The sequence below is a fragment of the Mesoplodon mirus genome (genome assembly GCF_964341445.2).
Source record: "Mesoplodon mirus genome assembly, chromosome: 17".
NCBI classification, from domain to species: Eukaryota; Metazoa; Chordata; class Mammalia; order Artiodactyla; family Ziphiidae; genus Mesoplodon; species Mesoplodon mirus.
This window is the reverse complement of record NC_138993.1, coordinates 11,150,938-11,166,370: the sequence shown is the minus strand read 5'-3', so window position 1 is coordinate 11,166,370 and position 15,433 is coordinate 11,150,938. Positions and strand designations below refer to the sequence as shown.

At 34.0% G+C, this 15,433-nt stretch overlaps 1 protein-coding gene across 4 annotated transcripts in view; it reads right to left on the bottom strand.

The window, feature by feature from the left end:
• Positions 1–15,433, bottom strand: part of NBEA (neurobeachin) — a 612,123-nt gene that overhangs the window by 543,907 nt on the left and 52,783 nt on the right. For all 4 annotated transcript variants that reach the window (XM_082602053.1, XM_082602054.1, XM_082602055.1 and 1 more), the window contains exons 2-4: positions 4,298–4,529; positions 688–788; positions 312–407 (exon numbers count right to left, since the gene is read on the bottom strand). In XM_082602053.1, the coding sequence (XP_082458179.1) occupies positions 312–407; positions 688–788; positions 4,298–4,529 (429 nt within the window). The remainder of the gene's footprint in view (positions 1–311; positions 408–687; positions 789–4,297; positions 4,530–15,433) is intronic.

Below are 15,433 nucleotides of genomic sequence, written 5' to 3'. Positions count from 1 at the left end.
GGCAGAAAAGACTACACACTATATGATTTTATTTATATGAAACTCTAGAAAAGATAGAATTATACAAACACAAAATAAATCAAAGGTTGCAAGGGACAGCCTAGGGAGAGGGAACAGGCTTCAAAGAGACACAAGGGAATTTTGGTGGGTGACAGAATTGTTCTAAATCATGACTGTCATGGTGGTTACAGGACTATTCAAAACTCAACAAACTGTACTTTTTAAATTGGGGAATTTTACTGTATGTAAATTATACCTTCACAGAGTTGCCTTAAAAGAAATAAAACCAAACATATGTATTTAAAACTTACCGCAGCACTACAACCGGGGAAATTGAAAAAAGTATCAGGACCATGTCTTTGTGGCATCTGATTAAGAACTGATAATAATTTTACTGCATGTCTTGGCTAAGGAAACAAGAAAAAGAAATGTCACTGTACAAATTTAACAAAAATACCTAATATATCACCTTAAGCACCAGAATGTTTTCTAACTTGAAAGAAAATTAATTTTAAATCGTTTAATAAACTCTTTAAGAGGAACAATTTCCATTACAAATTCAAGTTTATAGTTCTCTAGAGACGAACTGTTGAACATTAAGTATTAATGCACTGATATTGAATACTTTTCCCTCTGACCACGGCTTACCCAGGATATTGAATACTTTTCCCTCTGACCACGGCTTACCCAGATTCCACTTTCTCCTCGAAGCATGCTGAACAAAAGCTTCAACTCCTTGACAGTGATGCTGTAGCTGGCAAGAACCCCCAACATATCAACTAGAAGATCTTCAAAGGAAAATAAAGTTATTCTGAACTCTAGTCATGAGCTGCCATCTGTCAAGGTAAATATACTTTTTGAAAGAGCAAGAGTTACCTTGTCATTTCTACATATATATGGATATGTATTATAGCTAAATGTCCTCATGAATAGCCGTTTTAATTAACAATTTTTAATTCATCAGGTAAGCAAAAAATTATATTTGAATTTTAGGATTTTCTTCCCATCAGAATTACCATTTCAATTAAGTTCTCTTTGAAAAATTACATAAAATGGATTTTATAAATTCCCAGAATACACACACATACGTGCACACACACACACACACAAATCTGCTATATGCTGGGAAAAGTAGGCAAAACAATGCAATGGTACAATGATTTAGCATTGTAAATTTGTTATTTTCAAATGAAAAAGTGATGGTTAACCACATTTTCTTTTAGAATTATCTACTCTTAATAAAGTACATTCTTGAAATAGTCCTTGGCCCATCAACAACAATTTGGGGCACTCACTCCTTGCCTGGCATTATTCCAAGTGGTTTACATGCATTAACTTCACAAATCCTTATAACAAGCCTATGAGGTAAGTATTATTATTATCCCCTTCTAAAAATTAGGAAAGTGAAGCATAGATAACTTAATCACACTGCCCAAGAACGCACTCTAGTAAGCGGTAGTCAAAATTCAAACCTAGGCAGTATGGCTCCAGAGCCCTCACTCTTACTTACTAGTCTCTAAATAGAAGTACCATTTGAACATCTGACTAGTGATAATCCATTATGATAATGTGTTTATGTTCATATAAGAGACACACCAGCTCACCAGATAATAAGAAAAAATTATACATTTAATCTCTTGTCTCTGATTACTTTCTCATCTCTAGACATTGTAATAGTACCTCTATCAATCATTTTTTGCAAGAAATTAAACATCTAAATACTTATACTTCATTTTCTCAATTTCTAAAGCATGTCCTAAGAATTAAAGATACTACGCAAGTTATTATAATAAATACACATATACATTATAAACAATTTATCATCAATTAATAAAATAGGTTAGGTTAGGATAAGTTGAAATAATTATTGACATGTACTATACATTATCCAATATCATAGATTAGTTAGCTGAACTTTGAGACTTTAAAAATATTTATTATGTATGTATTTCAAATTAGAAATTTAATATGGTTATTTTCATCAATAAAGAATTGACTTATTCTTACTTTACACCATTATAAGTAAGCAATCTCTACGATAAACCTGTGACTGTGGATATGCCATTTTAAAGAGATATCTTTTAATGAAAGACCATTCATCATTCAAGTAATAAAAATGTTCATAGTTACTACATGTTAGTCAGAATATCTGTTTCTAAGAAAAAATTCTAGATAAAAACCAAGCACTTTAAAATCCTAAGTTAATATAAAGCATTTTTAAGCAATTAGCTGCAATGACAAAACCTTCATAGAAGATTTCTTAAAGGTATGCCTACAAATACTATTTTAAAAGAATTCTATTTCCAAACCTTTATCGCATCTCCTATGTACGTCACAAAAAGTGATCTATTAAATTTGTATTTAATTACATAATTATTAAGATTTCTTATTTATTATACAGATAAGATAGCCAAGCACCTCAGTTTTTAATTTTATAATAAAATTTTAAAAGGTCTATAAAAAAGGTCTTTTCTGTACCAGATTTTTAAAGGAGAAAAAATACTAAGACTATGAAATTCTCTTATCAATTTACTATAGATGTTTAACCACCTTCTAATACGATATCTCCATATTATTAAATGAAAAGAACTTCTTTGAACTTAGCATGCTACAAAACACTCAGAGTGAAAACTTAGTAGTGTTTTGGTGGTTACTGGTCCTTCATTAGTATGTCATCTAAATTTTAATTTCTCTACGGAAAAGTAAGGTAGAGGTATTTTTCTAACACTTATTCATCACTTAAATAACAAAAAGTGAAAAATTTGTGTTATCCACATCATCATTAATGAGAATAAAGGATAAAGGAATTAAGAAGCTTTGTATAACAGAAAATGTGAAAAGTTTTGTGGTACTATCATGCTTACTATCAGCTTACTTCTCAGGGCTCATGAATTATGTACAGTAAGCTAGTATGTTCGTAATTGTGGCTCATTTTCTAAAGTGCATTCTATAAAGTGCACTTTATTTACAAAAAAAAAAGAAAGAAAGAAAAGAAAAAGAATTTTTAGGGCTTAAATCCAGATATGAGGATTCAAAGATCACATGATGTTCTATACAACATGTGTACATATAAGTTTATACATATAAATTCCTGTTAATGCTAAAATTTGCAGATGGTACCATATTTTCATCAAAAAGATGTTTTAATTTTGATTCTCATTTTTCATGAAGTTAACCATTAGTAACCAATACAGAGAATACTAAATCATTCTAAACAGAGATAGATGCCACCTTGAAAGCAATTAGACATGATTTTAATATACTCTATAAGAAAAACAAAAATTTCAAAATATTGCTTAAATTTAAAAAGCACTGATCTTTATTCTTCATTCCATTTTTTCTTGTTTAATGTTTTGTTCTACTGATATTAAAATTAATTATGCATAGATCAAAATATTATAGAGGATTTTCTGGTGTTGAACTATTTTTAAGGATCAGATATGATCAGATATTGTGAGGAATTATACTAGCACTTTTAGAATTATGAAACCTTTTCATGTCAGAAGAAAGTTATACGGAAGATTCATGGCTTAAGAGAATCAACATTTTAAACTCCTCATTTTCTGAGAATAACTGTTGCTCTGGGACCATCTTTCAAAACATTTCTACTGAAGTGCATCTAACCACAGAGGAGAATGGACTTGCAGGTGGGTAAAGGATTGACAGTGAAGAATTACAGATATGAAAATTATTATTTGAAATAACACATAACAAACACCAAATTATTATTTTTATCTTGAAATTTCATGCAAATAGTATGTTCTAATTAACAATATATCTGCATTTATTTTAACACAAAAGTTCCTCCAAAAAAATATCAAAGTAAAATCGACACTTCCAAAAACTACAGCCTGCTTGTCCGAAGGCTTTTAGCACCTCCTGTCATAGTACCATATATGTCAGATTGGAGAACATGGAGTTCAGAGAACTTCTAATAAAGTGCTAATTTTATAGAAATGTAATATGTATTGTAATATTTAATTATATAAAGGTTTAATTAAGTTCTACATAGAAAGGTACTATTTTTCTGATAGATTTCATAGCACTTATTCCACATTACTGAGATTTTCTAAAACCTGGAAAACCAAAATAGTAATTATTTTTGTCTAATACAGAAGTCATCTTTCATTCTTCAGGTTTCCCCTTAACATAAAAGGCAAATTTCCCATACATTTCTACCTATCTATTTTAAAACAAGGTAGCTTCAACAAAACTATATAACCTATAGGATATAAAGAGAAGTATATGAATCTTTATAAACATTTAAATTATACTTTCCTGTCAGATAATCCCATACCTGCTATCATGTCATCTACAGCACTCATTTTCAGCAATACTTGCTCAATTAGCCCAACTTCTGTACTAGTCTGTAAATTCCGAACACTTTTTCGTAGGATGGCTGTAAACATGCTCCATATTTCTGCTTGACATGTGACATCACAGTGTTCCAAAAGCTCTGTCATGCATGTTATACTCTCAGCATCCTGGATAATAAAGTTCATCTCCAAGTCAAACTCTCCACCAACCAGCTAAAAATAAACAGAAAAAAAATCACCAATGATAATGTGAGAGGCTACACATAATAGCAAAACAAATATTTAGCTAGCAAGAAAGTATTAGCTACGCTAAAAAATTTCAAGTCTTCTAGCCTGAAACTAATTTTGATAAAAATTTCACTACAGATAAGTGAAAGGTGCTGTAAGAATTAAAACTAGCAAAGAGAAGTCTAATTTTTTTTTCAATTTGAAAATGTGATTTCAAATCTAGAAAAATAGAGTAAAATAGAGCAAATGACTAAGAGGTGGGATTCTGGACAAATTCCCTTAAAAAGGTTTTGGCTTTGAAAAGTGAAAATTACTAGAAGATGCAGAGATCACTAAGGATAAATTTTAAGACATGAAAATTCATTTTCTTTTAGATTACTAGACTGACAAATAAAATAGATGTAACTGAAAAAGAATAGGTGGGTCTAATCTCCATGTATAGAATATGAAGAAACATGAAAATATATTAGCAAACTTACAGTAAATGTTGAAATAATAGAATTAATGTTAAAAATGTTTACAAGAGAAATACTTATAGTATTTTTTTAAAAAAAACGTGAACTGGGAAAGAAAGCTGATTTAATGGCAGCATATTTGACTTGTGGCATTACGCCAAGTGAGTCAAAAGTAGTACTCCTCCTCCCCAATGCTACTTTACTGCAGCAATAGACAAATACACATGGAATAAAAGATACAATGATAACTCCTATTCTCTATTGATCAAATCTCACATGAATTAGTTTATTCAGTAATAAGTACCATTCTTAAGGAAGAACATTAACAAACTGGATGTCTTTTTGATCTAGAGAATGGAAAATTTAGGCAGAAAATAATAGCCATATACAAAATGCGTGACAAATGTGACGTCATTCATTCAACAAATACCTCATTTATTAAAGGCTAGAACTTGCTGTTCTAAGAACCAGAACTACATCTGTGGACAAGAAAAAGTCCCTGCACTAACAGTGCTAACTTCTAGAAATAAAGGTCTATATATGTATTTACATATGTTCTACTTTATTCCAAAAAAGGTTACATTTGGCTTATAAATTACATAAAGCATCAAGACGACATAAATAGTGAGTAGTTGAGAAAGAGGAAGTGAAGGAAAATAAAATTAGGTTCATACAGGGGCTACAGGTTAGATTCAAGAAGTCAAATTAATTTTCCATCAATGAAAGGTGTTCATTAATATGGATGGATGAGCACACTGTATCATATAAACTTGAAAATAATGGTAATAATAATACCACCACCTAACCTCACATGCCGTTTAGTATTATTCTAAGTGCTTTACATACAGTAAGTAACTTAATTCTCACAGCAACTAATGACAAAGAAGCGAATATTTTAAAAGTCTTCTAGAATTCAAGAATTTAAAAACAAAATATTCTCAAATTGTACAATATTATACTCTGTATATATATTTTCTCTGTAACAGCTCCAAAATTCAACTTTATAAGAAACTAGCCCTTATGCTAACTTCCAACCTTTTACTGACCTAGATATTCTCTCTGGTTAAAGGTTGGTTTTACTTCTATGTGTGAAACGACTTCAACTCCTCCTACTATTTCTGGTTTATTAACAAAAATAGCTATGAGAATGGTTAAGAGATTGGCTCTGAATTCAGACTTCCTGGATTCTGATTTTAGCTGCACCACTCACTTTAATGACGCTACTTCTCTAAGCCTGTCACTTCATCTACAATATGGGAATAAAAGTTCCTACCTAATAGGGTTGTTGTAAAGATTAAATAAATAAAGTAATTGGGTTATAAGCACTTAGTAACAAAGTCAGGCATATAGTTAGCATTCAGTTAAGGAGTTAACGTTAGCTATTACCAGTTCTCTTACCCCAACTTTGAGCTAAAAACTGTAGTCATCTGATCACATACATATAAAGTACCATGAAACAGCCAGTGTAAACCTTATGTTTCCAGGAAAAGCTAAATTATTGTAGATCGTGTACTCTCTTAGATATTACTTGTAGATCTAGCAAAACCAACTCAAGCATCATTTTCACCGTGCCATGGTCTCACCAAGAATTGATTACTTTTTCATATTCATATATCCAACTAACTTGGGTCACTACTACGAAACCTGTAAACCCATGATTAGTAACTTAGAAGAGGTTCTCCAGAAGTGAACCACAGAGAAATAAACAGGTTTGAAAAACAATGACAACTTACTGACTGAACTAAAAGAAGTAGATACCAAAGTTTAAGTCTATAAGACTCAGCATAAATCTCTGTAAGAAATAGTATACACTAAAATGGGAGAACACTGAAGAATTTTTTAGACTAATCTCCTTAATGAGTTGTAAATGCTTAAGTAGAATCTGGTCTACCCAAGAACCATTATCAAATGTGTAAATAACAGAAATGGGCTCAGCGGTAACAAAAAATAGTCTGCTTTTAAAGGAATTAACAATTATAATGTGTAATTCTAACAATCAAGCTATTATGTGAAGCCTAAGGCTCTATCTTTCACAGTTAAAAAAACAATGCCCCTTTCTATACATCATTTAATTACAAAAGAGCACAGTTATGGCTCCCTGATTTCACTGCCAGAAGTTGTAAAAAAATTTATTATAAATGTTATAACAGAGTGGACCTATGTTTTTGGATGGTCTTTCTAACCCCTATTATAATTTTTAATACATTAGTATTAAGGAGGCTAACTGCTTGCAGAACTATTATTCCAAGATTAGGGAAATATTTATTCCTCACTTGTAATGAACAGTTCAATATTTATCAACTAAAGCATACAAGAAAAACTAGAAACAGTCAGTCTTTATTATTTAAACAATTCCCTAACAACCCTATGAGGAAAAGGCATAGTTGTCTTCAGAGAGGGAAACTGAAGATAAATGAGGTTAGGCAACATAACCAAAGTCACACATGAGTAAGTGGCAGAGCCAGGATTCTACTCTAGGCTAGAAAATGTACCGAAACAACTTGCTATGAAGTCAAGAGTGTAAACTTAAAAAATAGAGATGGGACGTGTCATAGTAGCTCTATGAAGAAATTAGTGCTTTGAGAACAGTGTATGGGTATAATGAGGAAAGACAAAATGATTTCCGTGGGTAAGAAATGAAATATCAAGAGGTAGTAAATCACAATAAAGAAAAACAACCAATTTATTTAAAGTTGTTTAAATAAATTATTTCAGTAAGAATGTCTAAGACTTTGAAGGCTCAATTACAGGAAAATTAGCAATAAACACTAAAAAAGGAAACTCACAGGAAAATATTTTAAAAAGCAAAAAGCAAAGAAAGTGACATGACAGGCTAGAAAGCTAAACCAAAAAAAAACCAAACAAACCTAAAATCACTGTTACCATAGTACAAATGAGATTTATAAATCAATTGAGACTTCCTGTAAATCTGAATGTGTCAATATGACACTCTATTTGCACAGTTAAGGGTTTTCTTTTCCTCCAGGCCTTCTCCTTAAAATTCTAAAAGGTATTGGCATTCAAGAAAAGCGGTCCACAATGGCCCTGCCTACTCAAGAATATGTCATAAGTGAATAAAATAAATATAGGTGAGCCTTTTTAATGAACTAAGTTTTATTTACATAAAAGCATAAAAATTACTGTATAAAAATTTAGAATATAAAATGCTGGCCTGGAAATGTATTATCTTCTGAAAGTACTAAGGTTTATAATTACTAGCAATTTAAGTATCTTTTATTTTTTAAGTACAGAGTTTTAAATATCTTTATTTTGAAATCTTAGATTATTAGTTAGGATCATATGGACTAATTCAGTGTACATTAGACTAAATCAAACTGGATAATTATTAATCAGTTGGATTTCTTTGCAAATCTTTGCAAATCTGTGGATAAACTCTAAACGAGATAACATTGCTTATAAAGCCCCAGTTCAACACCCCACATTCAGCTTCCTCTCCCTTCCATTCCCTAGCTACTGTCATAAAAAACATTTCCACAATGCCATCTCTCACTTCATCTAAAACTCTTTATAATGTTACTCCCTATGCACGAAATAGGGTTCTCTCCCAACCCCTAATTTTAACTTCCATTAAACATCCAAATATCAGTTTAGATACCACTTAATCCAGAAAGTCTTCCTAGTAACTATTAACACTGCCTTTCTCTGAACTCACATTACAGCCCATCCACATCACAGCAATCATTTCAGGATACCCTAGATGTTTACAGATTTCTTTCCAGCCCCCACTTTACAGTAAGGTAAGGGTAAGGACCATTTCTAACTATCAACCATATCTACATCACTAGCACACTGGCAAACCCGTGCAAATTATTCAATATTTAACACGGAATGGGAAGACGGCAGGATGAGAGGACAGAAGGGAGGTAAGTAGGCTGGCAGGAGGGCTTCACAAATTCATGGTCCATCATCAGGTTGTAAGCCAAAGACTTTCTACCATACTCTACTTTTCTCTTTTAGCAATGAATTGCTCTGAATGCCATATAACTTTTTTAAAGTTCCAGAGATGACCACAAAGCCAAAGAAAATGTTTCCTCATTCTTGTTTATACCCCTTGGTTGCATTATTTTTTTTCTTCTATTACCACTTAAAAAATATGTAAGGTTTCACAGGTAAAATTCGGGAGACATGTTATTGTCTAAGTAAGGGACTAAGTACACTACACACAATTTTTAGTTGTTAAAATCAGGCTTAAATGTATTTCCACTTCCAGTTTCTAACTATTTTCAAGTGAAATCAATTACAATATCTTCCTCTGAAAAAGAATGGGAGTGATGTCACCAAAAAACACCAGAGTGGGCAGCTATGTCCTCCCTAAAAAAACTAATGATCTAGCAAAAACTGGCAAAATAAACTTCTGAAGATTTCTGGAATCAAGTCAAAAATGTACAACAACCAAGGGAAGACTTGGTGAGGAAGAAGCTACTGTTTTGTGGGGCTCGTCCCACCTTCAATCCCTCAGATTGGCAACAGTCATGAGGACGCCAGCCTGCACTGGTGGTGAGGGTTGCTAGTTCCAAAGGAAGCAATAGGGACCTTATTCTCAAAGAATTGTAGTTGTAGGTCTGAACCTGACTGGCAGCTCCTTCAAGGATAGACACAAAGAATTTTCTTTGCTTCACTCAACTCAGAAGGTCCCTAGAGCTAGAACACTTTTGCTGAAAGCATTTAAAGGCACATGTATTAGCTGCAGCACCTGGGGCAAGCCAACACTTGGGGCAAGCAACAGACAGACCTGGAAGCCTGGGAAGGAAGACGTGGGGAAAGGAGATAAATGTGGGTATAAGGTCTTTCAAAAGCTTTCATGTATACTGGGTAATCCAGAAAGCCACATGTATGCCCAGGGCAGGTCACACACTCAGAAAAGGTCTACAAAGTCCCTAAGCTTTCATTTGTAGCTGACCTTTAGGCTCTACACAAGTAGGAAGTAAAAGCTAAAGCAGAGATGTAAACAGCCTGACCAAACACTGAAGAAGTCTCCAACACAGAGCAAAAGATGGGGAAGAGCATTTTCTTTGCCTTTTTTTCCCTTCCTTGACTCCAGGCATTTAAGGTAACTCTGTCAAAACATCTGTTGCCCATCAAACTAACAGAACAAAGCCTTCAATGGCCAAAAGTGGCAGAGAATACAGATCTTATACAGAACACAGAATATAATTTAGAAAAACTACTAAGCAAACAGCAATAACAACACACAATAGCAACTACAAACTCAAGAGCAGGGAAAAGAACAGAATTTCCAGAGTTTCCACATTACAATATTCAGAATGTCCAAATTTCAACAAAAAATTATGAGACACACAAAGAAACAAGAAAGAATGGCCCATCAAAAGAAAAAATTAATTTTGTGTTCAAAATTTGATAACTGCTTTTATCTTATCTCCTTCCTCTATTCTGTCTTCCAGCTTATGTTTTGCTTTCTATTAGTTCACAGATGTCTTCTACTGTTGGCCAATCAAATTACTTATAGAAGCAGATACAATCTAATTATAAAGCTCTTGAATTATTAATTTCTTTTTTTTTTTCTTCTGACTAGAAATTTATTATATTGGCTCAGACAAAAATGTGGCTTATTTGTATATCTTTAATGGTGTTGCATTTCTCATAAGCCACTTATGAGCAGTGGTAGCTAACACATACACAAAGAAGCCACGGACAAGGAGAGAGAAAAGCCACATTCCATTACAAATGCATATCCCCTTGGCTCGGTTCCTAGAGCAATGTGAGTCACACAGAAGGAGGCTTGTTGAGGTTTGCCAGCCCTATTTTCATTGGTACAGGGAACCACCTGCAGATTGGTTGCAAGGTTATGGGAAGTCTCTAGTGGTATTTCCATCAGTATGCCTTTGGTAGTTCAGTCTCTGAGTCCAGCTCCCATTCCTCTATTAACCAAGACAGGTGTGGTCAGATTCTTTGGTCTTGGTTCATTGGTTCTTTTTTTTTTTTTTTTTTTTTTTTTCTTCACTTCCCTCGTGCATCTCCCTCCCTCCCACCCTCCCCATCCCACCCTTCCAGGCGGTCACAAAGCACCGAGCTGATCTCCCTTTGCTCTGCGGCTGCTTCCCACTATCTATCTACCTTACGTTTGGTAGTGTATATATGTCCATGCCTCTCTTTCGCTTTGTCACAGCTTACCCTTCCCCCTCCCCATTTCCACAAGTCCATTCTCAAGTAGGTCTGTGTCTTTATTCCCGTTTTACCCCTAGGTCCTTCATGACATTTTTTTTTTTTTAATTCCGTATATATGTGTTAGCATACGGTATTTGTCTTTCTCTTTCTGACTTACTTCACTCTGTATGACAGACTCTAGGTCTATCCACCTCATTACAAATAGCTCAGTTTCATTTCTTTTTATGGCTGAGTAATATTCCATTGTATATATGTGCCACATCTTCTTTATCCATTCATCCGATGATGGACACTTAGGTTGTTTCCAGCTCCGGGCTATTGTGAATAGAGCTGCAATGAACATTTTGGTACATGTCTCTTTTGGAATTATGGTTTTCTCAGGGTATATGCCTAGTAGTGGGATTGCTGGGTCATATGGTAGTTCTATTTTTAGTTTTTTAAGGAACCTCCATACTGTTCTCCATAGTGGCTGTACCAATTCACATTCCCACCAGCAGTGCAAGAGTGTTCCCTTTTCTCCACACCCTCTCCAGCATTTATTGTTTCTAGATTTCTTGATGATGGCCATTCTGACTGGTGTGAGATGATATCTCATTGTAGTTTTGATTTGCATTTCTCTAATGATTAATGATGTTGAGCATTCTTTCATGTGTTTGTTGGCAGTCTGTATATCTTCTTTGGAGAAATGCCTATTTAAGTCTTCTGCCCATTTTTGGATTGGGTTGTTTGTTTTTTTGCTATTGAGCTGCATGAGCTCTTTATAAATTTTGGAGATTAATCCTTTGTCAGTTGCTTCATTTGCAAATATTTTCTCCCATTCTGAGGGTTGTCTTTTGGTCTTGTTTATGGTTTCCTTTGCTGTGCAAAAGCTTTGAAGTTTCATTAGGTCCCATGTGTTTATCTTTGTTTTTATTTCCATTTCTCTAGGAGGTGGGTCCAAAAGGATCTTGCTGTGATTTATGTCATAGAGTGTTCTACCTATGTTTTCCTCTAAGAGTTTGATAGTTTCTGGCCTTACATTTAAGTCTTTAATCCATTTTGAGCTTATTTTTGTGTATGGTGTTAGGGAATGATCTAATCTCAAACTTTTACATGTCCCTGTCCAGTTTTCCCAGCACCACTTATTGAAGAGGCTGTCCTTTCTCCACTGTACATTCCTGCCTCCTTTATCAAAGATAAGTTGACCATATGTGCGTGGGTTTATCTCTGGGCTTTCTATCCTGATCCACTGATCTATCTTTCTGTTTTTATGCCAGTAGCACACTGTCTTGATTACTGTAGCTTTGTAGTATAGTCTGAAGTCAGGGAGCCTGATTCCTCCAGCTCCGTTTTTCATTCTCAAGATTGCTTTGGCTATTCGGGGTCTTTTGTTTTTCCAAACAAATTTTGAAATTTTTTGTTCTAGTTCTGTGAAAAATGCCAGTGGTAGTTTGATAGGGATTGCATTGAATCTGTAGATTGCTTTGGGTAGTAGAGTCATTTTCACAATATTGATTCTTCCAATCCAGGAGCATGGTATATCTCTCCATCTATTTGTATCATCTTTAATTTCTTTCATCAGTGTCTTATAATTTTCTGCAAACAGGTCTTTTGTCTCCTTAGGTAGGTTTATTCCTAGATATTTTATTCTTTTTGTTGCAGTGGTAAATGGGAGTGTTTTCTTGATTTCATTTTCAGATTTTTCATCATTAGTGTACAGGAATGCCAGAGATTTCTGTACATTAATTTTGTATCCTGCTACTTTACCAAATTCATTGATTAGCTCTAGTAGTTTTTTGGTAGCATCTTTAGGATTCTCTATGTATAGTATCATGTCATCTGCAAACAGTGACAGCTTTACTTCTTCTTTTCTGATTTGGATTCCTTTTATTTCCTTTTCTTATCTGATTGCTGTGGCTAAAACTTCCAAAACTATGTTGAATAAGAGTGGTGAGAGTGGGCAGCCTTGTCTTGTTCCTGATCTTAGTGGAAATGGTTTCAGTTTTTCACCATTGAGGACCATATTGGCTGTGGGTTTGTCATATATGGCCTTTATGATGTTGAGGAAAGTTCCCTCTATGCCTACTTTCTGCAGGGCTTTTATCATAAATGGGTGTTGAATTTTGTCGAAAGCTTTCTCTGCATCTATTGAGATGATCATATGGTTTTTCTCCTTCAACTTGTTAATATGGTGTATCACATTGATTGATTTGCGTATATTGAAGAATCCTTGCATTCCTGGAATAAACCCCACTTGATCATGGTGTATGATCCTTTTAATGTGCTGTTGGATTCTGTTTGCTAGTATTTTGTTGAGGATTTTTGCATCTATGTTCATCAGTGATATTGGCCTGTAGTTTTCTTTCTTTGTGACATCCTTGCCTGGTTTTGGTATCAAGGTGATGGTGGCCTCGTAGAATGAGTTTGGGAGTGTTCCTTCCTCTGATATTGTTTGGAAGAGTTTGAGAAGGATGGGTGTTAGCTCTTCTCTAAATGTTTGATAGAATTCGCCTGTGAAGCCATCTGGTCCTGGGCTTTTGTTTGATGGAAGATTTTTAATCACAGTTTCAATTTCAGTGCTTGTGATTGGTCTATTCATATTTTCTATTTCTTCCTGAGTCAGTCTTGGCAGGTTGTGCATTTCTAAGAATTTGTCCATCTCTTCCAGGTTGTCCATTTTATGGGCATAGAGTTGCTTATAGTAATCTCTCATGATCTTTTGTATTTCTGCAGTGTCAGTTGTTACTTCTCCTTTTTCATTTCTAATTCTATTGATTTGAGTCTTCTCCCTTCTTTTCTTGATGAGTCTGGCTAATGGTTTATCAATTTTGTTTATCTTCTCAAAGAACCAGCTTTTAGTTTTATTGATCTTTGCTATCGTTTCCTTCATTTCTTTTTCATTTATTTCTGATCTGATTTTTATGATTTCTTTCCTTCTGCTAACTTTGGGATGTTTTTGTTCTTCTTTCTCTAATTGCTTTAGGTGCAAGGTTAGGTTGTTTATTCGAGATGTTTCCTGTTTCTTAAGGTAGGATTGTATTGCTATAAACTTCCCTCTTAGAACTGCTTTTGCTGCATCCCATAGGTTTTGGGTCGTCGTGTCTCCATTGTCATTTCTTTCTAGGTATTTTTTAATTTCCTCTTTGATTTCTTCAGTTATCACTTCGTTATTAATTAGTGTATTGTTTAGCCTCCATGTGTTTGTATTTTTTACAGCTCTTTTCCTGTAATTGATATCTAGTCTCATAGCATTGTGGTCAGAAAAGATACTTGATACAATTTCAATTTTCTTAAATTTACCAAGGCTTGATTTGTGACCCAAGATGTGATCTATCCTGGAGAATGTTCCATGAGCACTTGAGAAAAATGTGTATTCTGTTGTTTGGGGATGGAATGTCCTATAAATATCAATTAAGTCCATCTTGTTTAATGTATCATTTAAAGCTTGTGTTTCCTTATTTATTTTCATTTTGGAAGATCTGTCCATTGGTGAAAGTGGGGTGTTAAAGTCCCCTACTATGATTGTGTTACTGTCGATTTCTCCTTTTATGGCTGTTAGTATTTGCCTTATGTATTGAGGTGCTCCTATGTTTGGTGCATAAATATTTACAATTGTTATATCTTCTTCTTGGATCGATCCCTTGATCATTATGTAGTGTCCTTCTTTGTCTCTTCTAGTAGTCTTTATTTTAAAGTCTATTTTGTCTGATATGAGAATTGCTACTCCAGCTTTCTTTTGGTTTCCATTTGCATGGAATATCTTTTTCCATCCCCTTACTTTCAGTCTGTATGTGTCCCTAGCTCTGAAGTGGGTCTCTTGTAGACAGCATATATCTGGGTCTTGTTTTTGTATCCATTCAGCCAATCTGTGTCTTTTGGTGGGAGCATTTAGTCCATTTACATTTAAGGTAATTATCGATATGTATGTTCCTATTCCCATTTTCTTAATTGTTTTGGGTTCGTTATTGTAGGTCTTTTCCTTCTGTTGTGTTTCTTGCCTAGAGAAGTTCCTTTAGCATTTGTTGTAAAGCTGGTTTGGTGGTGCTGAACTCTCTCAGCTTTTGCTTGTCTGTAAACGTTTTAATTTCTCCATCAAATCTGAATGAGATCCTTGCTGGGTAGAGTAATCTTGGTTGCAGGTTTTTCTCTTTCATCACTTTAATTATGTCCTGCCACTCCCTTCTGGCTTGTAGAGTTTCTGCTGAGAGATCAGCTGTTATCCTGATGGGGATTCCCTTGTGTGTTATTTGTTGTTTTTGCCTTGCTGCTTTTAATATGATTTCTTTGTGTTTAATTTTTGACAGTTTG